Here is a 27,318-nt window from a genome sequence, read left to right as displayed (position 1 = left end):
TAGCCCAAATACGTTCTTTTTCACATGTTCTTTATATGCATTTATACAGATTTATTTTGTATATCGCAATTCAATGCATTCTGTTTCATTTGCAATGATTTTACGGCTCCGTTTTCGCTTTTAGTGAGTGGACATCGTGGCGATATAATTCGAACAGTAGCTACAAGTCTTAATAAATTAAGCCGCCGACAATTATTACAACGCCTCCAGAGTGATTTCTGGAAATGATAGTCATTAGAATATATTCTTTGAATAAAGACAAAGATTTTCAAGAAAGACAAAAGTGGACTAAGCAGTTACCTGCAATTTCTAAGGGCGATCTAGTAATTATCAAAGATGATCAACAAGCTCCTCTACATTGGAAACTTAGTCGAATTATTGAGATTTTTCGGGGGTCGGATGATATGGTGCGCGTCATTGAGGTCAAGACATGACAATGAAAACGCCTGTGCTCAAGATTTGTCCGTTACCAGGCCATTAGGCAAAATTTTTCTATCATTCTATAATTTTTTGTCACGATTTATCCTTTACCAGGCAACTAGGCAAACATTTCATATCATTTTGTAATTTTTTGTTCATAATATCCTCTATTGTCCAATAGTGTTTCTTTAATTTTTTTCTTTTCCTTTCCTTTCTTTTCTTTAAAAACCTTCATTTTGGCGCGGTAAGTGTTTATCGCCTAAATGTTTAGCAATTTTTCATTTATTTAAACCTAATATTTGGAAAGCTAGGTCTTTTTATGGTTAAAATAGTTTAGGTAAAACGTTTTTTCATAATTTATTTGGAAATACTTATATATATTTTACTGTTAATTTCTATGTCTTATAATATTAAATTATACCTTTTCGAGCATCCGTTATAAAGGGAAGATATTATTGTCAAACTATTGACGTAAAAATCGTGTTCAAACAAAGCAGTTTTGAAATATCGTTCGTGGCCTCCACCTAGAGTGCAATACATGCAAGATCTACTCAACAGACAGATGCGACTCAAGAATAACGAGTGCATCTGCAGATGCCTAGAACGGTGCTATACCGGGACTTCTTGTTATGGAGAAGTGCAAATCTGTGGACTCAACTCCCAGAGCACGTCTTTCCCGAACATTCGTTATCCCGAACAACATCATATAGGCACCTTCCTAGTACTGGCGCTACTCATGATACTCGCGTAAAAACTCAGGATTATCAATATAGGTATCCCAAATAATTCTGAAATATCCGGAATAATTTTATTTGGCTCTAATAATTAATTAAAGGACGAATCATTTAATAAAAGTTAAATGAGGCAACTGACCGAAAAAAATTACTATATACTTAAGTTTATTTGGAATAAAAATAATTAATTAGATCAGAAAACTTAAGTAAAATAAAATTATACATATTTAACATTAGAGATAAGTTACTTACCTGCGTTAGTTTTTCCCCATCCTGCACATCTACCTTGAAAATGAGTATAGTTTCTATCATTTTTCTCCAAGGGTATAACGCTAATGTACTTATTTAATTTAACATTGTTAGGTAGTTTTATTAATGCTACATCGTAGTCCATTCCTTTTGGGTCATATTTTTCATGTATGAACCATTTCTTTGAAATAATTTGTATCCTGGAAGATTCCACTGTTTTTAAATTATGGGCGCCCAAGAATATTTTGATATACTCAGCACTAGAATTATATAAAAATTTCAAAGAGAATACAAAGCATTTTTGCATTGAAATTTCAGAAATAGTACAGAGGAATACATTGAGAAAAAGAAAATTAGGTAAGAAGGAACCCTGTTTCTTAATAAATAAATTATGGCTTTTTTTAAACTAGAAAGATGTACAGGTTTTAATTGATACTTGATAAATTTAAATACTTAGATACATTAAATTTTAGCTTAAGATCGTTATTTTATTTCCTAATTGAGTTGTCTTTCTTTCTAAAAATTACTAGCGTCCCCTAAATTTAGGCATAATATCTGAAGTATTAAAATTGTCTTTAAGAAACAAAGCCGCACATACAAGAAATACAAACAACAAATTCAAAAGTACAAACTTTGGATGTTCTTCAGCCAACAAATGTTTGGTAAAAGCAGATTTGGAAACAATTATGTCGATTTTTGAAACAATTATATTGATTCTCTGTGAAATTTTTCAGCCAAGTAGACTTTCCCAACAATTAATTTCGTAAATACCAGAAAATAACAAAGAGCTTAGTATCTCTTTAATTTTAACCAGAAACTTTTTCTGTTGCCCGTTTCTTGTGACAAAGGGACATTAAATAAGGTAGAATTAATAGCAGTAGTAGCGTTAATAGCAAGTTAAAGCGGGTAAATTTATGGTTAGTTGGACTATTGGAATCAAATTCTATTATGTTATGTTTAGAAGATGGTTTTTTGTACATTTCAAACATAAGTCTGCGGGACAATTAGTTTTAAACACAACGGACAATTATTCTTAGGTTCCAGTATAAATTACATCTTATCCTGCAGTAAGTCCTAATAAAAAGTAAAAATCTCTCAGCTGTTTATCGCCTTCATTCCAAAGGATATCTTTTCATATATATCTTTTGTAAAATAATCACTTTTTGCTAAGTACTACAATAGTATGTTCCAAATGGTCCATACATACCTCAGTCAAAAAGGGAGACTTGTATTAAAATAGCCCACCCTGTCTATCCTGAATACTTTTAGCAAATGAGACAGTTTTTACAGAAACCGGAAAATTTTCTAAGAATATTGTTCAGCCATGAAGAGAGTTTGTAACATGGTGAATTAGTGAATATTATCAACGGCCTAATGGGCATATTTGGCTTATGGATTCTAGATAAACCATATAAAGTGGTATTTTCGGTTTCATCGCGTATAATTTACATTTATTTTGTTTGAGGTATTCAATTGTTAAAATTGTTTTATCTAAAGGTTTCTTTAAGTGGCTACAGAAGATGCTAGCAGTGTCTCTGATCAAAGTCACCTTTCCTCATGTAATCGGTTCTATTCAACATGACCAAATTGGAACTTTTATTCGGGTTGGTGAATATAATGTCGTTTTCTCTAATTTTTTTCTTTAAAGATCTCTATCTGTAGATTATAAAAATGTTTTTAGCTTCTATAGCTAAAGATTCTTGAACTTTATATTTATTGGCGCATGGAAGGTACATTTTAGGTTTTTGTAAAGTAAGTCCTTGTCAGATTTAGAAAAGAAAATATTTGTTAAATTAAAAAATCTCTCTTGAAAAATGTGGCTGAAATTTGACATACTGAGCATATACATTCACAAATACAGTTATGTATTTATATACAATATTATATACAATTTTTTTATACCAATACATAACTGTATTTGTGAATGTTGTCACTTTTAAGCCTGTCATTTTGTTTGGTTTTTAAAATATATAAGTTATTACTTAATTTATTAAAAGTATTTGAGCTAAAGTCTTCTACAATATCCTTAAAACTACGATCTAAATCGAAAAAAAAAAATTCTGATGATTTTGAGCCTTTAACCACAGACCAAAGTAGCATCTTTTTTGATAACTTAAAGAAAATATAAGATAAAACAATTTTAACAATTGAATACTTTAAACAAAATAAGTTGAAATTATGCCCGATGAATCCTAAAACACCACAAATATTGTTTACCCAAAATCCATAAGGCAAATATGCTCGTTGTTCAGTAATGGCATTAGCATAACTTACAGTAATTGTTTAAATACTTATATTAATCTCACTTCTCTAAGTAAATGACCCCTATATCTAAAAATATATCTTCCCGCTAACACCAACATTCCTCATTCCCCTCCTAAAAATGAACGAGGCACCAGACGTGAGAGGAGTAGAAAGTTCACTTAAAAGGGAACCATTTTCATGTATTCGAGACATTTGAATGTATCTATACTTCACTAGTACTCAAATTAAGTGACTAATCCCATAAAACCTTGCCGATTATCGAAAATACCGGCCGGTAGCGGGAGTGACGGGCAGCTCAAGTATATAGAAGAAAGGAATCAACAGCCTATGACATGTTCATTTTTATTATCCTTTTTCTCCCATAAATTTATTGCTCTCATCCCCACACTCATTATACAATGTGTTAAGGGTTCGATTTTCAATACTGTACCCACGTATTGTATGTCCAATTTTATCGAAAAAAAAACTATATAAATGGGGTCGCACTCTTCACCCCTCTGAACGGAAGCCATAACAAAATTTTATTACTCGAATTCGGGTTCACTGAAACTCATTTTTCTATCCTTCTTTTATGCTCTCCATATGCATCAAAGTGGTCTTATTTTAAAGGTGATTAAATTTACCAGCTTTAAAAACCAATTTTACTAAGAAATTACTCAAAATAATAAACGAAAAACTTTGATTTTAATGAAAAATGTAATAAAATTATGTGAATTTTTCAGTTTTTTATGCTTTAACTTAAAAACCAGGCCCTTAACATATTTTTTTTTCTTCTAGTTTGTACGCAATAAGCAATGCTAACAAATAAACATAAAATTACTACCTTATTTTACTTTATTACCATATTTTACTTCTTTGACGAAGAACATAAACATTAGTTTTTTAAATACCTTCATACCGACACAACAGCTGCCAAATCTGCTTTTGCACAATTATTTGTTAGCCGAAAATATTGATTTCCACCTGAGGATGGCATAAAACTTATCCATGTGCGCAACATGGCACCATAAGTAGTGCATTGAAAGCATTAACTGATAGAATCATTTAACTCTTCCTGATAACTTCCATTGTTTAGATTAGACATTTTTCTCTTCCTCAATTCTTTGATCATATTGAATTTGTCAAATTTTATAGAATTTTATTTATAATATGCACCACTTAATTATATGAATAATAATGACCCTTCATCCCCTATATATATTATATATGTATATAATATATATATATATATATATATATATATATATATATACAGTGCGAACGTAATGGTTGGAATAAATTCATTTAAAATTCAGGGGTATGTTCAAAAAAAAAACGCTCGGACATGTCGATTTTTATTTTTAACTGCGGGTTTTCTTACTATAATTTTATGTATACAGGGTGGCCCAAAAATAAGTTACGGTCATCAACGTATTTTTTTTAAATATAAACACCTATTTTTTATTTTAGATTTAGGTTCTACATCAAATTCTAAGTACATTTTATGTACCATGTCCTATACCTAAACTCGACCGTTGACGATTGAACACAATAAAAGGCTATTTTTGGAAGAGTTATTTATATCAAGCAAGAATACATAAAAATATTTTAATTAATTTATTAAGTGTTGAAAATGGCTGCCACGAACCTCTTGGCAATATCCCAGTCGATGCTGAAATTCTTGTAAAACGTTATCGATAACAGAAGGTTCTATCAATCTTATTTCTTCCGTTATTCTAATTTTTAAGTCTTCAATGTTGTTTGGCCGATTAACATAAACTTTGGACTTAAGATACCCCCACAAAAAAAAATCTAAAGGAGTCAGATCCGACGATCTGGCCGGCCATTCAATTGCACCCCTCCGACCAATCCAACGTCCAGGGAAAACGGTATCCAGGTACTGGCGCACGGGACGAGTGTAATGGGCTGAAGCTCCATCTTGCTGATACCATAAGGAATTATCTAATATATCCGGGTCTTCTGGATCGCGGTATAAAGTGGCAAGGCATGGAACCAAGTCATTTTCTAAAAACTCTAAATACCTCTCACCATTCAAGTATCCTTCAAAGAAAAAGGGCCCTATAACCCTGTTTTCAACCACCCCCGCCCAAACATTTACTTTTTGAGGGACTTAGCTGTGGCACTCCATCATCTAGTGCGGATTTTCAGTAGCCCAATATCGTTCGATAAAACGTTGCCTCATCAGAAAATACAATTTTTTTTGAAAATTGTGGATTAGCATGGCACAAGTCCATAAGTCTCCCACAAAATTCTAAACGCCTATCTGGGTCATCTTCATTTAGTTCATGAACCAATTGAACTTTGTAAGGGTGCCATTTATTTATACCTAAATACTTAACGACGGATGTCTGGGATATCTGATTTTCTAACGCAATATTGCGAGTCGTTTTATGGCAATCTTCTTCAACTGCCAGCAAAAAATTTAGTTGCTTCTCTTCTGATATACTTGACCGACCTTTCATATAATTATCCCTGACATGACCCAAATCCCGATATTTCTGTTCTATTTTACTGACAGTACTTTGAGATATACGTGGCCTATCAGGATACTTGGCATGATAAATTTCACAGACTTCCATCTGAGTGCGCATCCTGTTTCCATAACCAATCATCATCAAAATCTCTATTCGCCCTCGCTCACTAAGACGTACCATTTTTTGAAATTTTAATTTTATCTTTTGATAAACTTAACACAAGCAAAACTTTGCTTAGGCATCTAAATCAAACTAAATTCACTCAAAATTATTTGATGTCAACAAATTGTGACAAGTTAACAATCAAAAACACCAACCACAAATGTAAATAACCAAACAATAACTGATAGGTTGCTTCATATAAATAACTCTTCCAAAAATAGCCTTTTATTGTGTTCAATCGTCAACGGTCGAGTTTAGGTATAGGACATGGTACATGAAATGTACTTAGAATTTGATGTAGAACCTAAATCTAAAATAAAAAATAGGTGTTTACATTTAAAAAAATTACGTTGATGACCGTAACTTATTTTTGGGCCACCCTGTATACATAAAATTATAGTAAGAAAACCCGCAGTTAAAAATAAAAATCGACATGTCCGAGCGTTTTTTTTAACATACCCCTGAATTTTAAATGAATTTATTCCAACCTTTACGTTCGCACTGTATATATATATATATATATTGTAACGAAATTCGGGAACACACTTTTATTGTCAACGTCAAAAACACTAACCTAACTCGCCTTGACTGTCGTTTAATTGTTTCCAAGGTAAAAACTGACTAAACAATTAAAAACTGAATGAATTGTCACAAAGCGCGTCCTTTTTAAAACCCGATGGAACAGTTTCAAAATATTTAGAATTATCTTCATTGTTTTTGCCGAAAGAGACCAATAATTTTAGGAGAATACTGACAGTCAAAGCAAGCAAGTATACAAATTCTAGAAAATTAGAACTACAGGGATTTACAATAATTTAACCTAAATAACCTAAATTGGGGCCAAAATGGGGCTCTCGAACAAGATAAATTACTTAAAAACTAAACACTATAGATAAAAATAATAAACCAAACGTAAGTAGAACCCTAAAGAAACCCTACGAATCCACTTTAACTACAGAATACTAATAAAAATAGTACAAAAACTAGGAAAATAACTAACGTATTTACATTTTCATAATAATATATATATCTTTATCCCCTTTAAGACATAGTATAATAAATTTATCAGAATTATACTTAGTGCTTACCCATATGGACAATGCGCAGCTGTAAGAACCCAGATCGGAGTTATCAAACTTCCTCCGCAAAAGAACATATCAGTGTTTGCATCATAAATATGCATAGCTACTATATAGGGATAGTCATGGGGTGTGGCCTCTTCTCCGCCTACAATTCTACCTTTTCTTGGAGGATAACGATGCTTGCGTCGTTTCCAGACCTAAAATGAATACTTTTATCAATTAGATGAAAGGAATATAAGAGATATAATCATGTATATGACTGTAAAGGGGCGCACGCAAAAACACAGTACAGATTTTTATATATTAGCTTAGAGAGGCCCATGCAACTGTAGTATCATCATAATCACTAATCTTAACCCATAACAAATCATAGTAGCATATACAAAAAGTTTTCATTCTAGAATCTACTTTAGCAACTGTATTGTAGCGTTTTTAACATTCGTAAGATTTCTAATTAAAACATGCGATACACGAAATTAGTCAACCGATTTATTTCCACACACTACTAAACACGATCACTGACGATTACTAGAAATATTTTTTTTCACCGTATTTATTTACTACTATTTATGTACTTATACCTGAAGATAATTTCTAACATGCTGCGAATCATCCTCCAGTTCTGGCTATCGAGTCCGCATGCGAGTTTAGGCATTGCTAAAATTATCAGATCCTCGGCAAGCAACCCCTTCATAAGAAAACAAAGCATTTATCCATTATTTAGTTCTTATATTCTTATTTGCAAGGATTTAAAATAACACTTGCTGAGGAGAGCATTATATACATTAAAGCAATTTTTTAAAGTAAAGTTAAAATGTTATAAATAGTTGTAAATTTTTTTTGATATTAAAGCAGATTGTTATAGGTTGGCTTCTGGTATGGAGGCATTCCATGAAAAGTAGGTAGAAAATCTTTCTACCAGTCTCACAGGTCACGCCGTACCGACTCTTTCTGCCATTAGATTAATGGAACACGAATTTATCGAATGTCAAATCCCACTCTGATGGGATTTGCCGCAGCTTAACGTCTTCATGATTTATCTAATAAGGAACCCGTTAACTCCGCCTAGTCAAGCGTTGGATAGAGACCCATTTAGCATAAGCTAATGGGGCTCAAAACGATTGCCTAGATGGTCCCAGGCCCATAGAAGGAGGAGGGAACACACGTAGGGGCTGGGAGGGATCGCACCGCTGCTCGGCATAATCTATGAGAAAACAAGGCCGAGCCCTAGATGGCGCCATCCGGAGAGGTAGCAACGTACCAACCAGGGTTTTAGGGCTTCCTTGGGCCGTCAGTTAGTATAGGGGCCCACCCTTGCCTAGCCAGCGTAGAGCGCTGCCCTTTCAACTGGCGAAAAATCTCGATGGATGTAGTAGTGCCAGGTGGCACCTGTGATAGGACTCTGCTGCATCCTTTGGGGGGATACTTGACACCGGAGCGGCCAGACTTAGAGTATGTCAGGGAAATTCTTGACATACAGAATAGGGCCTTAAGCGTCCCCAGCTGGCAACACCTGAGGATGGAATGAGAGTCTGGAAGGTTTAACCTTCACCTCATGGTGAGCAGGGAGGTTGCTGCTCGACTCGAGGAAGCCAGGTAGACACTCTTCTCGGACTGGCAGGTAAGAGGGCTACCCCTACACCCATGGATGTCCCCCATGGCGCAATTAAGTGTAAGTCAAATCAATCTCCAACATAGTCGAGACGCAACTGCCGAATTGGCGAGCATCATGACTGGTAAGGCTGGAGAAATTGTATTAATACAAGAACCTTACTTTTTAGGGAACAAATAAGAGGACTAGGGGCCACCGGCTTCAAACTTGCCGTGTGTTAGAGGAGACCAGAGGCCCAGAACGTATCTCTTAGCATCCAGGGAGCTTCAACTAACACCTTTACCACAAGTAAGCTCCAAGGATGCTACGGCAGCTCTGCTGTAGTACACGGTAAGTGGCACAAAATATAAGTTAATAATAATAATATGCAGTTTGTATCTTCCGTATGATAATGGACGACTTCCGCCGACGGAAGAACTAAAAATGGTTAATAAAATACAGTAGGGATAGTGGTTTTCCATTAATCGTGGAGTGTGAGACCAACGCGCACAACATTGTATGGGGAAGTACAGATACCAACGCGAGGGGTACGGCATTATTAAAATATCGTATCGGAAAACCTTGAGGTAACAAACGTAAATGCAAAATCGACTTTTGTCAATCGAGTTAGACAAGAGGTTATCGACATAACGCTGGTAACACGGTCATTTGCGGAAAGAGTTGAAAACTGGAGGGTAACACAGGACATTAATAATGTCCGACCATAGAATGATCCGATTCGAAATCGGATCGGATAAGGAGGAACAGCCTGTCAAGAGAAACCCGAGGGCTCCGACTGGACCAAATTTAAAGAGGGTCTTGTTCAGTCCATGGGTACTTTAGGTGGAGCCATATCCTCCAAAGAGGAACTAGATACAGGAGTAGTACGGCTAAACAGTATACTGATCAGTTCTTACGAGGCCACATGTCTTCCCAGGAGAGTTGGCAACAAGAGATTGCCCTGGTGGAATGACATTTTAAACCGCCTCAAAAAAGACGTAAGAAGGTCGCACCACCGCGCTCTCAAGGGGGGAACTCAAGAGAACTGGGATTTAAACTTAACAGCTAGAAGGAAATTCAAAAACGAAGTCCGATGATGCAAATGAGACTGCTGGCGCAAGTTCTGTGGAGAGATGGAATCTCTCTCAGACACAGCTCGTCTTCTGAAGCTACTGGGCTCTGACAGGAAAACAGAGATAGGATGCCTGAAGGAAGGTGAACTATGGACCTCAAACAAAGAAGAGACCATCGAGCTTCTCCTTAAAACTCACTTTCCTGGAGAAGGAAATGCCGGCTGGAACCTCGTTAAAAACATAGTAGCAAACGAAGCCATAGCTTGGGCAGTGGGTGAGTTAAGTCCATATAAGGCTGCGGGACCTGACGGAATCATACCTTAATACTTAAAGAGAGTTTTTGAGGCCAGCATTGCAATGGAGTATGTTCCACTAACATGGAGGGCGGCAAATCTGGTCTTTATCCCAAAACCAGGCAAGAAAGACTACCATCAACAAGTCCTTTAGGGCAATAAGCCTGACTTCATTTTACTAAAGACTAAAGAAAGGCTTATAGATAAATATATAACAGAGGAGATTCTAATAGAATTGCCACTACATAGAAATCAGCATGCCTACATGAATGGGAAGTCGACGGAAACGGCACTTTACTCTGTAGTGAGCAAAGCTGAAAAAGCCATAGAGAACAAGGATAGCACTTGCTCTTTTCTTTGACGTAGAAGGAGCATTTGATAAGGCAAAAACAGACACTATTTGCCAAGCTCTCCTGACCAGGGGCACTCCGGCTCATCTTGTTAGGTGGGTCAAAACAGCGCTGGAAGACCGGAAGATCAGTGCTACACTGGGAGACTGTCGTGTCGAGGCCGGGGTGAAAGGCGGCTACCCGCAAGGCAAATGCCTTTCGCCACACCTTTGGTGCCTGGTGATGGACAGTCTCCTCAGGAAGCTAGAACTTCAAGGATTCTATGCACAGGCATACGCGGATGACGGACTAGTGATGGTCACGGGTAAATTCGTGAAAACAGTCTGTGAGCAAATGCAAGTCGCGTGCAGGATAGTGGAACAGTGGTGTCGAGAGACAGGGCTGTCGGTCAACCCCGAAAAGACCGAGCTCATTCTTCACCTCCCATTATGTATCAGACTCGCCTAACTTTGAGGCATCAGGTCAAATACTTGGGAGTCATTTAAGACAGCTCACGTGTTCACGTTTAAAACTCACGTAGAGCAGCCAGTAAATAAGGCAACGGCCCTAATATGGCTATTACGGCGAACAATAGGTACAAGATGGGGTCTTAAACCCCACGTTCTTCAGTGGCTTTATACCGCAGTCATATGACCGAGGATCTTGTACGGATCCGTGGTATGCTGGCCAGCCGTATTGAAGGTCACCAACGCCCAAAAGCTGACCAGACTGCCAAGACTGGTCTGCTTGGGAATTACTGGAGCTATGAGAACAACACCTGCGGCACTACTAAATATTCTTCTTGGGCTACCGGACCTCCCAGTCTGGATTGAGAGGAAGGCCATGGCGGCATATAACAGGATGAGAGATAGCGGAGGGTGGTGCAATGTTCACTTAGGACGAGACCATATGATGATTGCTCTTAGGATGTGTAAGAACATACCAATTCTGACATCCAGATGCACTACAGAAAGTGGCAAACTAAGGTTAAAGAAGGGGTTTTAAGTCAAAATCCCGACAAGGGAAGAATGGTCGGCGAACCAAATTAAAGAGCCAAATAGTTTCCAGGCCTGGTACACAGATGGATCATGAATGAAAAGTACCAATTCAGCCGGAGCCGGAGTATACAGGATGGAAACGAATACAGAGGAATCCTTCCCGCTAGGAAACACACCACAGTTTTCCAAGCGGAGGTGTTTGCTATACTCGAAGTAGCGAACAAACGAGAAGCATTGGAAGGTAACGAGGGGTAGTCAAGCTGTCCTCAAGGCTATTCAGAAACCCAGGGCCTGCTCAGCGCTAGTCCAGGAATGCAGAGACGCATTGGAAAGGCATGCAGCACACAAGGAAGTGAGACTGAGGTATGCCCCAGGACACCAAGGTGTTGAGGGCAATGAGCGGGCCGACGTACAGGCAAGACAAGGTTCCCTAGGCCCCGAACCTTGTCTCGGTCTTAGCAAAAGGTCTTAGGCCAAGGAAATAATACCAGACCATAATTGCGGTACAGGGGAGGAAACTTCATACCACATACTAGGTATCTGTGACAGGTGAAGTCGCCTGAAAAGGAAAATTTTTGGAGCAACGGCACTCCAGCGGGAAGATCTTAAAGATCTAGACTGGGACAACGTGCAAGCCTTTATTAAAAGGACGGGCCGACTCAGTGGAGACCGCGCATTGCGAGTGGAGGCGTAGGGGTGGGTGATTCTGGGGTTAGCGAAAAAGGACTGCTCAGTGCTCAGACCTACTTGCCAAGCTCCACCACCCTTACTACTTGCTCCACCACCCTTACTACTACTACTACTACTAAGGAGCCCGTCGGTTAAAGTGAATGACTCGAGCATTATCTTGCGTTGATAGCTTCCAACACGTTCTTTGACTCACCCCTTTCTTTGTTTCACCCTTTCTTTGTTTCCACCCCTTTTTTTCTTTTCTACGTCCCATCACTTTTCGAACCGGAGACTCGCCTGTGTTTTCATGAATTGATAGGTTTCTTGTGAGTGGGACACCCTCTACTGCGACCCTAGGACTATTGTGGCTTTCATGGATGGTACATTCAACTCATTCTTTGCACCAGTCCTTTAGGTCTGTCTTGCTATTGACCCACTAAATTCTTTGCCTTACTTTGCCACACCTTTTCTCTATGGATTTCCTCTAGGAACTACGACATTTTAGCACAACAGTTTGCCTTCTTTCCTCTATGCGTTTCTTTATCTAGGTTAGGACTATCGGGATATTCCTCTTGGTCTCATATAAGATCCTTATTTTATCAAGTATTATCGATAATGGTAATTCTTAACAACTAAACAAATTTTCTCCTCTGCCCGCTAACAATGTTTGTAGTTGTCTGGGCAGTATTCTCTCTGTTCGGTGTTCAGTCTCAAAATCAAACTCCTGTAGCCTCTCTATACCTCTTGCTACTTGATCCTCCGGATTTTTAAGCTAAAGGATTTAAAAACTGCAAGGTCACTTCACAGAAGGAACTTTCTCCCATATAGGTACTTGTAGAAGCGTTCCATTGCTTTGTCAACACAGGTAACAACTCTCAGCGAGTAACAAAAATAATTACACAATGGCTTTTTCTTCTTGGCCATTTTGGATTTAGTACGGACGAACCGACAGCACGGCTGCTGTGTGCACATAAATGCGCTTGCCAGAGCCTCTTTTAGATGATCGAACACTTCCTGATAGTCTTGGGACTATTGGAATTTTCATTCTCCTTCTATCAGTCTGATTAATGATTTTGCGATGTGGCAAATATCCCCACAGAATAATATCCCATTCCATAATCCCAAGAAGCTGCGCAGCTCATAATTGTGTTTGGTCACTGACCAATCTTTGACACTTTGGACCTTTGCCTTATCAACCGCAACTTTAATTCAGGGAACTTTCCAACTTTAATAATGGATTTGTGAGTTGTTTATAAAGTTACTGTTTCTAAATAATACCAAAAATGGCGGAAATACTTGAGGAGCATAAAAAAAGGCACACAAAACTAAAGGGTGCAATTACTAGAAAGGAAAGTTTTTTTTTAATGCAGATAATTTACATGTTATTAGAAATGAATTTATTATTCGGGAATCACATTTACAAAAAACATTTTAATCATATTATGATGTTCAATTAATAATAGAGCGATGAAGAGGAAAATGAGGAGCAGGAATTAGCGGAAAGGGAAAATGTTGAATATATTTTAGTATTTGTGCCAATATAAAATCTGTTATTCAGAATAGGTGAAGTAGGATATCATCTAGAGTAGTAGATCCTATTTTACAACAATCTATATCTCAACTCTCTTCAAATTAAATTCATTCAAGGGTTAAATTGCCTTATATAAATGCACCTACTTTCTCGGGAAAATATGAAGAGTGGAAATCTTTTTTTGATTGGTTTAGTGCATTAATCCATGATAGTACTCAATTGGCTGACGTGCAAAGGTTTTTATATTTAAAGGGTGCACTGTCACATGAGGCTTTAAAGTTAATTGATAATATTTCCTTAACTAATGAAAATTATGCAGTGGCTTTAGACATTTGGAATTAAAGAAAAGGTATAACAATAATTTAGTTATAATTAATTCTCATCTTAAAGGGTTATTTGAGATACCATCAATATTAAAAGGACATGGGGATCAAATAAGGTCATTCTTGGCTAACATAAGACAACATTTAAATTCATTAAAGGCTTTAGATTTACCGGTAGATTCGTGGTATATATTACTACTTTATATGTTAAGTCAGAAATTGGATTTTCAGACTCGTAGGGCTTTTGAATTAGAAAGAGATAATACAGTGTTGCCAACTATTGCTAAATTTTTTTAAATTTTAGAAAAGCGCTCGTTAACCTTAGTAAATATTTAAGTAAAGGAGAACGGTAAGTTTGACAACGAGCAGAACTTTAGAAAAAAGGAGCTCAACTTTTGTTGCGACTTATGGTAATCAAGGTTGTCTGGTTTGTAGTTCAGAAGGGCACTCAATACATAAATATGTTAAATTCAAAGAACAGGACCTTAAAGAAAAAAGAAACTTTATACAAGGTCACAATTTGTGTTACAATTGTTTAGGTAAAAATCTTTTTTTTACTCAAGGGCAAGGCAGTACTAGAGATTCTAATCAAGGTGATAACTTGGGTCAAGGGTTAACACATATACAAGATAATAACAATAATGGGGGTGTGAATTTGCCATTAAGTCAACAAACTCTTCATCGTCAAGGGTGTAATAACTTTCAGGTTTTGTTAATTAGGCATTCTTCATTGGCTTAAGTTAGCAGATCCATATTTCTATAGAACAGCTCAGGTGGATATGCTCATTGCAGCTGATATTTATTTTGAAATAATTTTACCAGGGTTAATTAAATTGGGTACAGGGTTACCAGTTTTGCAAGAAACACAATGGACAACAACAAATTTGGTGGTTAGTTTGTGGAGCAGCTCCGGCCATGGTGAATTGTCATTATAAATCTTGTAATTTTCAGGTTTCTTTATTTGGACAGTGAAATTCTATTAATAGTGACCTTAATAGAATAATGGAAAAGTTTTGGCAACTCGAATATGTTGGGAATAGGAAGATATTATCGTCTGAGAATAATCTTTGTGAGAAAATGTTTTTAAAGTCTGTTAGGATATTAGTGAATATCAAGTAGATTTACCATTGCGTAGTGATCAAGAAGTTAATAAATTAGAAGATTCCTTGCAAATTGCAATCAAAAAATTTATGTCTCTAGAAAAAAGGTTTACAAGAAATTCTGATATTTTTTCTTCAAAAAATGTATTGAAGAATATATTGAACTTGGGCATGCAAGGCATATTAAGTATGATTTTGAGCATAATATTGATGATGACTTATTGATGAATATACTCTTACCTCATCACTGTGTGATAAATGAGTCAAGTGTGTCTACCAAATTAAGGGTTGTTTTTCACGCTTTTGCAAAAACATCTGCATCTCTTTGAATGAGATCATGCTTAAGGGTTTTATTAATCAGCCAGAATTGTTTGAGATTTTGTGCAGGTTTAGAACTTTTGTATATCTTATAATTGCAGCCATTAAGAAAATTTACAGAATGGTTAAGGTTAATCCAAAACAATGTTTCCTGCAAAAAATTCTCTGGATGGAATCATCTGCTGATGATTTTAGGTGCATCGAATTGTTAACTGTCACATATTATCACCAATTGTGCTTCAAATCTTGCTACTAGACGTTTGACTTAGTTAGCTGAAGATAAAGCTGTAGACTATCCGTTAGCATCTACAGCACTTTTGCAACAAGGTTACGTTGATGACGTTTTAGCAGGACCTAATTCCAAAAAAGAGGCTATTAACCTTTTGGGTGAACTTACAGAACTATTGAAATCCAAGGTTTTCATTTGCATAAATTCGCATCAAATGATATACCTTTACTAAATTTAGTCAATGGTGAATCGAACGATTATGTAGAGTTCCAACATGAAGCTGCATCGAACTTGGTTTTAGGTTTCATCATGGTCTCCTTCAAAGGATTCTTTTAAAATATTGGCTCCTGCAGTCAATAAAAATAGTAAATTTACTAAAAGAATAGTATTATCTTTAATTGCACAGATGTTCGATCCATTAGGTCTGATCGGACCAGTTATCTTTACTCAGTTAGCAAAAATTGTTATGCAACAAATATGGGTGAGCAACGTAGAACGGGATGAGAAACTTCCATACAGTTTGTTAAAAAAATGTCAATCTCTCTTTGATTATCTTCCAGAATTATTTAACTTACAAATACCTCAATTCTTATTTTTTACCTCAGAAGAATTGGTTTATATAGAAATTTATGGGTTCTCTGATGCGTACAATACTGCTTATAGAGCATGCATTTATATCAAAGGGGTGTACAAAAATGGTGCGATAAGTTGCAACTTGATTTGTTCTAAGTCGAGGGTATCACCCTTAAAGACTATTACTTTGCCAAAGCTTGAAATTTGTGGAGCTTTGTTGCTCTCAAGATTGATTAACAAGGATGTTCCTATATTAAATTTTAATTTTAAAAAGGTGGTTATATGGACAGACTCTGGTATAGTTTTGTGTTGAAGACTAGGTCTTCACGTTGGACTACATTCGTTGCAAATCGTATATCTAAAGTTCAGGAATTGACAGTGAATTATGAATAGATACCTATTGGGTCCGAAGAAAACCCAGCTGACATGTACCTCCTAAGCATTTAAATTTAAACAAACTTTAGTGGGAAGGGCCGTCATTTATTTAATTTCGGATGAAACTGATATTATTTTATCTACACCATGACCCGATGAGAAAAGGGTAGTTCTTGTGCAAGCCATTGCTCAGGATTCGAAAATCGATTGGGAACGATTTTCAAACTTTTCGTTTTTACAAAGAACAATAGGTTTTTATTTTAGGTTTCAAAAAATTGTAAAAATAAAGACAATAAGGATGTAGTAGTAGTAGTAGTAGTAAGGGTGGAGGAGCTAGAGCTCGGCAAGTAGGCAAGCAAAGTCCCTTTTCGCCAACCCCAGAATCACCCACCCCTACGCCTCCACTTCCAATGTGTGGTCTTCACTGAGTCGGTCCGTCCTTTTAATAAAGGCTTGCACGTTGTCCCAGTCCAGATCTTTAAGATCTCCCCGTTGGAGTGTCGTTGCTCCGAAAGTTTTCCTTCTCAGGCGACTCCACCTATCACAGATACCTAGTATGTGGTATGAAGTTTCCTTCCCTGTACCGCAATTCGGACAGAGTGGGCTTTCTTTTATAACAAGAAAGTTTTAAGTTTCAAGTTTTAAGTTCTAATTTGGCGACTCATACCGATACTTCTGTTGAGCCCTCGTTTAAGGTTAAGACCACTATACCCATGACAAACACTCTTGCCAATACTTACGACAACAATGATTGCATTACAACTGCCTTGTCTGTCCCTCAGTCCACGGTTTTGTTATCTAGATGTGAAGTTGAAATAAAGGATATCCGTGGTAATTTTGCAAAAATCAGAGTACTACTTGATACAGGATCAATGGCAAATTTTGTGTCAGAATCTTGTGTCAAGCGACTCGGGCTTTCAAAAAGAAACTATTCAATTCCTGTGGAAGATCTTAATGGAATAGCTATGTCAGTAAACAACGGCATAGTTCATTGCTTAATAAAACCTTGTGGTCAGATTGAGCCAACGTTTTCCTTTGAAGCCGTCGTGCTTCCTAAGGTTTGCTCAGATCAGTCAAAACTTCAAATAAATCCTTCTGACTTGACACATATTCAAAATCTAAAGTTGGCAGATCCTAAATTTCACATCCCTGGTGCTATTGATATGTTGATTGGTGCTAAGCTAACTCCTTTTAGCTTTAAGGCAGGGAAAATTCTTGGATAACCAAATCAACCGGTAGCTCTAGAAACCATTTTTGGGTACATTTTACAAGGCAAAACTACAAGTTGCATTTCCAATTCATTTTTATCCCTTTCTCATACTCTTGTTAATTGTCACGTATCCATCTCGATATGCAATTACGAAAATTCTGGGAACTAGAGGAAATTCCTAGGCCTTCCCACCTATCTTCAGAAGATAAAAGGTGCGAAGAGATATATGAATCTTTTACTGTCCAAGATCCTACCGGTCGATTCTCGGTTCCTCTAGCTCTTTATGCAAAAAAGGCCAGTTTTTCTTAATACTTATTCTCAAGCTTACCGACGTTTTTCGTTGCTAGAAAATCCTTTCTTAAAAAATTCTGACTTACAGTTAAAATATTGCAACTTCATGCAAAATTATTTGGATAAAGGTCATATATCTCTGGTGCCTACAGATCAATATCATTCTCCTTCGGCCTACTATATTGCACATCATGCCATTTTTAAGGATCAAATTTCTAGTTCTAAAGTAGCTTCGAAAATACGCGTCGTTTTCGATGCTAGCCTACGAGATATACAGGATGTCTCCTTAAATGACACACTACTAGTGGGTCTCAAGCTTCAACAAGACATTGCTACTATTTTGCTTCGCTTTAGGTCATATGCCTATGTGTTTGTTTGAGACATAAAACAAATGTATAGAAAAATAAATGTATCTCTACATTTTGGGACTTCCAGCTTATCTTATGGCTTTTCTCACTTTAGAAGCCTCTTCAGGATTATTATTTGCGCACAGTGACATATGGTGTGTCATCTTCTCCTTACGTAGTCTTGCGTACGTTACATAAATTATCCTCCCAAGTCGAACCCTATTTTCCTCATGTAGCTGAGGCATTAAGAAAACAATTTTTTATGGACGATAGATTACTGGGAGCAAACAATTTGACTTTAGCTTTAACTCTTCAGGGTGACTTAAGTAAAGTAATGCTTTCAGGAAGTTTTGAACTCGGTAAATGGGCAGGTAACCATACGGAACTTCGTACTGCTATCCCTCTTAGTGACATCTAGGATTCTTGCCGACCTTTTGACAAGGAAGAACCTTCCTTTATAAAAATGTTGGGTTTAAAATGAGATCCTTTATCTGATATGTTTCATACTCTTATATTCCATATGATCCATCGTGCACAAAACGACACATTTTATCATATCAAATTAGTGGGATTTATGATCCTCTTGGATTTGTTTCACCATGTATGCCGCTTGCAAAACATCTATTGCAGCGTTTATGGGAGCTTAGTGTCTCCTGGGATAAACTATTACCCATTGATATTACCGAAATCTGAACATAATTTAAAATTGAGTTACCCCGACTATCTGAAATTAAAATATCTAGACATCTAGAGCTAAGAGCTATCTCACGTATCGAACTACATAGGTTTTGCGACGCCTCTCAAGTCGGATATGCCAGCGTTGTCTATTTTAGAGTCGAGTCAACGACAGGCTGCATCACAATCTTTCTGGTGAGTGCTAAGTGCAAGGTTGTTTCATTAAAAACTCAATCAATTGCTCGCTAAGAGCTTTTGGCAGCAGTTTTTTTTGGCTGATTTAATAAACTTTGTTCGGAATAGCTATAAAGGCTTAATAATTTTTAACGCTATTTATGCATTATTAGACTATATGATTATTCTTGCCTGGCTGTCTTCGTCAAGTCGATGGAACTTTTATAGCCAACCGGGATGGTCACATCCAGGAAATTATACCTTCTTCAAACTGGCATGATGTGCCTTCTTTACAAAACCCGGCAGATTATGCCAGCCGAGGCCAAACACCTGTCCAGTTATTGGATACAGCTATGTGGTGGTCGGGTCCCTTATTTTTTCATCAAGTTGAAAGACATCTGGCCTTCTCGGCCCACCTTAGATCCTCACTCAGATACTAATGTATCTTTCGAAATTAAAAAGGGAGAAAGGCAAACTGCCCTTCCTGTCGTGGCTCTAAATGACAATTTTTTGTTGTATTTACTTACTCGGTTCTCGTCTTTGCCAAAAATTAAAAGCGTTGTAGCCTATATTCTTCGTTTTATACATAATGTTAGGTTTAAACAAGCTCTTTCTGGACCTCTTAGCCCACACGAAATTGCTTTCTCTCTTCAGCCAATTATTAGAGATCAAAGGGATGTTTTTTCCGATATTTTTATTAAAATCGAACAAAATGAGCTACTTCCTAAACCTCTTTTTTTTTTAGAAAGAAAGTTTTAATTTTTCTCAGCTAATTACTGAATCAACCCGAATCGATGCAAACAGCTGTTCTATAATAGACCTGATTTTTTATAATCATGAAAACGTTACAGAGGTAGGAATTAGAGGCCCAAACGTATCTGACCATTTTCTAATTTATTGCACTTTACATTTTAATAAATTGGATAAACTGCCCTACAACAATTTTAGCTACCGTGATATTAAAAATATTGACAGTGACAGTTTTTAATACGACTTAAGGCACATTAACTAAAATATTCTATTTAACTTGCAAAATGTTAACGATAAATTTAATTTCTTCACCTCAAATATTCTTTTCAGCTTTTCGATCGTCACACACCAGTAAGAAATGTAAAAGGTAAGAAAAGGTCTTACCTTGGATTTACCTTCACCTTAGATAACTGAGAATGTTCATTATTTCATTAAACTGCCTAATAAAGCCCTAAAAAGAATTTGATGCCAAACTAAAAATCCTTTTCACTGGACATATTACAAACAACTACGAAACTACACCACAACAGCTATTAGAGCTGCAAAAAAGTAATTAGTAAGTTTTATTTAAACTTTAAACTAAGAAACAGTAATATCAAATAAAAATGTAATATTATGAGAAAAATCGGATTTTGTAAATTCAAAAGTTCTTTCGTTCCTGGAAACCTTAGAATTGTCAACCATATAAACTCTCACTTTACACAAAACGGAATCTCCTTTAACACTGATCTTGACCTTCTAAATTATTATCGATATAATAGGTTAACAAAGGATTCATTTAATTTTGCTCCGGTATCACAGATCGACATTATGATTATTTTGAGTAACCTCAGGTCTAATGCAACTGGTCGCGATAATTTAAATGTGGGACTTATAATATTTTGCTGCCGATTTATTATACCGCATATTACCAATATAATTAATACTTGTATACTAGCTGGGGAATTTCCCACCCTCTGGAAACAAGCTAACATTCTGCCGTTAGCTAAAGTGAAAAATCCTAAGGATTATAGCGACCTTCGCTCAATATCAATTTTGCCAGTTTTGTCTAAGGTTCTTGAAAAGTGTCTGGAGTCGCAGATCAATATATTTTTGACAAATAATTCTGTAATTCCTATAAAACAATATGGTTTTCGCTTCAATTATAGCTGTGCGACTGCACTTTGTGATGTAACCGATGACATTTTCAGATCCTTGGACAAAAGCATGTCGACTGTGTTGATTATGTTGGATTATAGCAAGGCTTTCGACACGCTTAATCATGAGATCTTGTTGTCAATTCTTGGTTTTGTAGGATTTTCTACTAAGGCAGTGGATCTCATGAAAACTTTGTCACTGATAGGAAACAGAGGGTTTGGATGGCAAATATTCAGAGGATGGGAGTCTTTCATCTGGCATACCACAAGGAAGTATTTTGGGTCCCCTTCTTTATTCTATTTATACGTGTCAACTTGTTACGTGTTTAAAATATTCAAAACATCATATTTACGCTGACGACACCCAGATAATTTTTTCCATTGATCCTTCTAATAATGAAGACGTAAAATTGCTGTATGACCAGTCCTAAAGGTATTATTTGCAGTTAAATCCGAAGAAGTCTGTCGCTATGTTATTTACTAAATACACTTTGAGGCAAAACCTTCTTAATCGCATTCAGTTGCACATCAATAATGAGTCCATTTCATTTCAAAACATGAGTAGGAATCTTGGTGCATACGTGGATATTGACTTAAAATTTTCTCACCATGTAACAAAAAAGTTAGAAAAAGGTTATTCCATGCTTAAATCCCTTTATTACCAAAGATATGTGTTGAATATAGAAAAAAGGAAGATGCTCTGTGATTCCCTGTTTCTTTCACATCTGAATTTCTGTGATACTGTTTATGGTCCTTGTCTTGATTATAGGGACAAAAAGCGTGTGCAAAAACTTCAAAATGCCTGTATGAGATACATATTTGGAATACGAAGACCACATGGGTTATCACACAAATTGAAGGTCTTGCACTGGCTGAATATGTCTCAAAGAGAATTAAATTACACTGTGTTTTGCTATAGAATCTTCAAAAATAAATGTCCTCTCTACCTAATAGATAGCATTAAGTGCAGGGCTGTTACTAGCCAATATAAGTCAATATAAGACATCGAAATCCTCTGGAGATCCCACGGCATCGCAAAGAAATTTTCCACCGCAGCTCTTCCTATAATATTGCAAGTTGTGTGAATAAACATATACCGGACCTCTCGCTATCTATAAATGCTGTTCGAAATAATGCAAGGAAAAGGCTTATAACTACTTTGTTCTAACATTGTGTTAAGCCCATAAAACTTTATATTTTTATATACCTATTGCTTATAGTCAATTAAATATTAAGTAGCAAGAGTTATGTTAAGTTGTTACTATTATACAAATTTTATTATCTATGTCTGAACTTGTATTACTTCCTAGATTTACAAATTTGTTTTACATCTATACTTTAAGGTTGTGACTTGTGTTTGGTGTAGGTTAGTATTTTAGTTACCAGGCTGCAACAGTTCTTATCCTTTCTTTAGAAGCTGAAATTTGCCTTTTAATCCACGTGCCTATTTTCGCTGATAGATGTACTGATATTTTCTTGAGGATTAATAATCGTTTTTATTATTATTATTATTATTATTATTATTATTATTATTATTATTATTATTACTATTATTATTATTATTATTATTATTATTACTATTATTATTATTATTATTATTATTATTATTATTATTATTATTATAAAAAAAGAAAGCTCAACGTCAAGCCCTTAGTGTCCATTATATCCGTCCCGATTATTCCTTCCTCGTTAATCTGGGCCTGTGATAGTCAGGATGTTCAAATGTGTTTTGATTGTCGAATCTTAGCTGCAGATTTTACTACATTGTGTCTTATAATTATCTTTGTCGCATCTGCATCCACCAGCCTAGTGCGGAAGATTCCATTCATACATGCGTCGATGAAAACAGTTTTGCTATGGTGTTGCAGTGAGGAGACCTGGGGCATATTTGCTTTTACTCGGGCTTGCTAAATACAGGTCGACTATCGCCTCTTCACATCCACCTTCTTTAGTTTTCCCGATTGGCGGGAATGGAACTAGCCCCTTCTGCTTCTCTGCTTCTAATTTCCAATATTCCAGCTTTTTGTCCTAGAGGTTATGGTCTCCAATTGCCTCCCTAATCATCCGCTTGACCGACCAATCATCCTCAAAGTTGTACTGTCTTGGAATCACTTTCAAGGACACGTGTCTGGCCCTTATTCGCGTTCTTAGCAGCCTTGAATTTAAAAACCCATGTTAATCCTATCACCACTCGGCAAAACACTGTTCGGAAGATTCGCTAACCTTCCATGCGTCTCCAGATATGTCGTGCGGTGTGCCCGCATATTCGTATTTTCCACCGCATCGTATGCCAACTTTTTCGCATACGGTGTCTCGAGTGGGTATATACCATTCGAATTTCATGTGCAATTTTCAATTTAATTCTGCCACTTGTCTTGTTTTGATTTTAAACTAGCTTTTTTTTTTAATTTGTGTGAGTTCGTTAAGTATTTTCGTAGTGTTTTTTTGTTGTTTATTGAAAAAAAAACTCTAATCAAATAGCAAGATTAATCAATCTTGTGCAAATAAACGTCGTCTTGCACTGAAGAGACTAAAACTCTGGCAGATCGAAAGAATAGGATGTACTCTTCATTTCTTGACCTACTTGAAATGTATTCAGATGCTCAATTTATTAAATTATATAGAGTAAGCAAGTCTATTACGATGGAATTGATGTGCTCCAGGGAGACTGTGTAATCTGTCCGCTACTTTTGTCCACAAGGCTTGTGCTGTTTAGTTTTAGCTGAAAAATCTTGGGTGCATTTACCCGACTTTAATTCGGAGTGCTCTGCCATAAATAAAATTAATTCTTTCTTTTACTCACTCGACACAAAACCACAATATTTTGAGAGGTCATAAAGAAAAACCTCAAAATTCCCTGATGTTTTTAAACTTAAATTTCAGGTTAGATTAAAAAATCTGTATCGTCTGCATCCCATTTGATATGGCTTTCAATAGCACTCGACTTTGCTACGTTGCCACTACATTTCACCTTCGTATGCGAATGAAATTTCGAATGTTGTTCAAAACTGCACTTTTTAATTCGTGTGCGAATTTTGCCGCTCGACTTTGTTCGCATTCGAAGATTCTCGCATGGTTTCAAAAATACGATCCCCGATTCAGACGTGTCCTACATCTGCTAGGAGTTAGATAAATGAAACAATGCAAATTCTACCGAAAAACAAAGTTGCATCATTACACGTGGCAACAGAGAAGACTACGTATCAACACTGATGAACAGAACTTAAACAATAATTAAAACTAAAGAAAGTAGTTTTGGTCAGCTCTATTATCAAATGAATAAATCAGGAATCCGCTTTGCACAAAACTCACTTGCAAACTCTCTTTAAGTGATTTAAAACCATAAATATGTTTTTTTTGTGTGAATAAAAGCATAATTGTTTAATTTCCATGAAAATCCACTGTTTTAAATAAAAAAGTATATCATCAACAATTACTACACCTTTGCTGTCTTCTCTTTGTGCGTGTCTCTTTTAGATAGTGTTAAGGATCGATCGCAAGAATTTAAGCAAAAATTATCCAACCGACCTGTACGTAAGTAAAAAAAACTTACGATTTCATAAAAGTATCATCACAGTTTTATTTATGTAAAATTAAATAAAAAATGTCTAAATGAGATTGAAGCACGAAAACCATATATAAAATTATGAATAACCCAAACCCATGCGATCTTATATGGGTTTAGGTTACTAAAAATATGTTATTTATTGATTGATAATATAATTTATATTTTAACATCTTACCAATTCATGTTTCGTTGAAGTAACGGTTGTGGTAAAGTCGATCAATGTGGTATTTATAAAAATCAGTGTTGTCTGATTCTTTGATGCAGCCATTCTAATTTGATATAACAAGTATATTAATAAATTCGGAACTAATAGTCGAAGATTCATAGCAATATTATAGTAGCAAAATTAATATGTAATGTAATTTCTTGTAATTAAAATATTAAAACGATTCTTGGTAGTAGCATAAACAAGTCGAGATGTCACAATCAATGACAACCATTGAAAATAAAATAAAATTTGACATAATATATTCTCTGATTAACTTGTCTAAGTTATAAATAAGTCTGTGTTCGAAACGATAATGTTTGCTAAGTCAAGAGGAACGCACCAAACTCCAGGTGAGTATTGTACACGTAAAAATAATTTTAAAAAACTCATGTTCTTATTTCTCAGACTTTTTAACAAAGTTTGCGAAGCCGGAACTCTGCCCAGTATTAACAATGTTTTATTAGTGTTACAGATGTTTCTGAATGAGCTACTCGGCAAGGTTTAGAAGTTAAAATATTCTGATTTTGGTAGAAGATGATGCTACGACCAGTACAACTGCTACTTAATTGATCATTCCACAGATAAGAGTAATTAACACGCTCCACAAGCAAGGCCTATATCAATACAATGTACAGGGTGTCCCATTTTGGGTACTTTTTAATTTCCGTTATTTTTAACGTTAACGGGTAGTGGTTGTCCTGACAGTGTGCAACTTTTTCATAAATCTTAAGATGCTGTAAGATGAAGTACAGGACTGCTCCTATAGAGCCTATGATATTTGCAAGGCGTTCTGTTGTAGCTCACGACAACAAAGATTTCTACAGTTAATTGGAGAATTTATTATTTTCTAAAAAACTTTCAACATCAAACTTCAGTATGTCCCAGTAATTATATTAAAAAGATGATAACATTCTCAACAAAAAAAAAATCTCTGTCGAACAACTATGTCAACCAAGTTCAGGCTTATTTACTTACAATACTTATCCAATTTATCAGGTTTTTTTTAACGTTCCCAACCCAGCATGACGACAGAGTGATGACTTAATAATAAAATTCCTCGGCAAGTGGGGGTAACTTTTAAAATATACTGGCCCAATTGACTCAAACCACCCATTTTGCTTTTATTTAAAATGGCAATTAAGTTTCCAGTAATCGCCATTTAGTCTCTAAGCTTCTTTTTGATATTACAATGGCCAATGACTATTCGCAATAATGGCCCAATATCATTTAGCCATTATAATTGTTTCCAGAATCGGACTATTCTACCATCACATAATATGGTTATCATGTTTTTAATAATGGGCCTACACTATAAAGATTTTCTTTGTTATGGCAATGGCCACACACGAATCAATGACCTAGTTACTTTTAACCATCAATTTTATGACCAAGTTTTTAGTGCGAACCTGCATTCTTAAGAATATCTATACCTGTTAACTTTATCAATTACTTTACTACAATTACTGATGTGTTTTTGGTAGAGACTGGTAGCGTGATTTATTTTAGTTGTCAAGTTGTGATTGGATTTTTGATGAATCTTTGATATTATGTTCTTCCTTAAGGAGGGTAAATGTGAAAAAATATCATTGACATATTTGTTTGTTTAAAATACCAATGGAATTATTAAATAATTATTAAAAATATTTTTAGTGTAAGATTTGTTTTTAGACCCGACTTAAACATAAACCAAAAATTAAAGTGTAACAAAAATGTCCATCGATGACAACTGGCTTCAACTTAAAGAGTTTGAACGAAAGACGTAACTCTATGTTTTTCTCTAATTAAATAGATATCTTTAGAACTTTACACTTTATGAGGTGTTGTAATTACCGGTCTAGTTAGAATAGTAAGACTGATTTCATTTAATGCAAATTTTGAAAAAAATATGGTTGATACCAGAACCTAGTTTAAGACTTTTACAAAATTACTAAGTTTTATCAAGCAGCTGATAAGTCCACGCGTCAAATAATATTCACAGTAAGTTCATTGTTTCCACGAATAAGACTAAAGCCGTAATAGGGTTTATAGAAAGTGAAGTGTGTTCAGTTTATGTGGAAGTTTTTTTACATTTTTTTTGGTGAAAAAAAGCTATTCTGTAACACAATGGATCAACTGTGTATAAGGAAGCGGTATGGTTGCTCGAAGCGGTCCTAAAATAGTTTGATCGCCAA

General features: G+C 35.8%; 1 protein-coding gene across 3 annotated transcripts in view; it reads right to left on the bottom strand.

The window, feature by feature from the left end:
* Nucleotides 1–25,363, bottom strand: part of LOC126749074 (brachyurin-like) — a 47,176-nt gene extending 21,813 nt beyond the window's left edge. For 2 of the 3 annotated variants that reach the window (XM_050458696.1, XM_050458713.1), the window contains exons 1-3: nucleotides 25,115–25,363; nucleotides 7,393–7,583; nucleotides 1,407–1,663 (exon numbers count right to left, since the gene is read on the bottom strand). In XM_050458696.1, coding sequence (XP_050314653.1) covers nucleotides 1,407–1,663; nucleotides 7,393–7,583; nucleotides 25,115–25,264 — 598 coding nt within the window. In that variant the 5' untranslated portion in view covers nucleotides 25,265–25,363. The remainder of the gene's footprint in view (nucleotides 1–1,406; nucleotides 1,664–7,392; nucleotides 7,584–25,114) is intronic. The other variant, XM_050458704.1, reaches the window with a different exon arrangement.
* Between the last annotated feature and the right edge of the window lie 1,955 nt (nucleotides 25,364–27,318).

This window comes from Anthonomus grandis, chromosome 2, assembly GCF_022605725.1.
Source record: "Anthonomus grandis grandis chromosome 2, icAntGran1.3, whole genome shotgun sequence".
NCBI lineage: Eukaryota > Metazoa > Arthropoda > Insecta > Coleoptera > Curculionidae > Anthonomus > Anthonomus grandis.
Note: the sequence above shows the minus strand (reverse complement) of the source record. Positions and strands in the feature narration are given on the sequence as shown.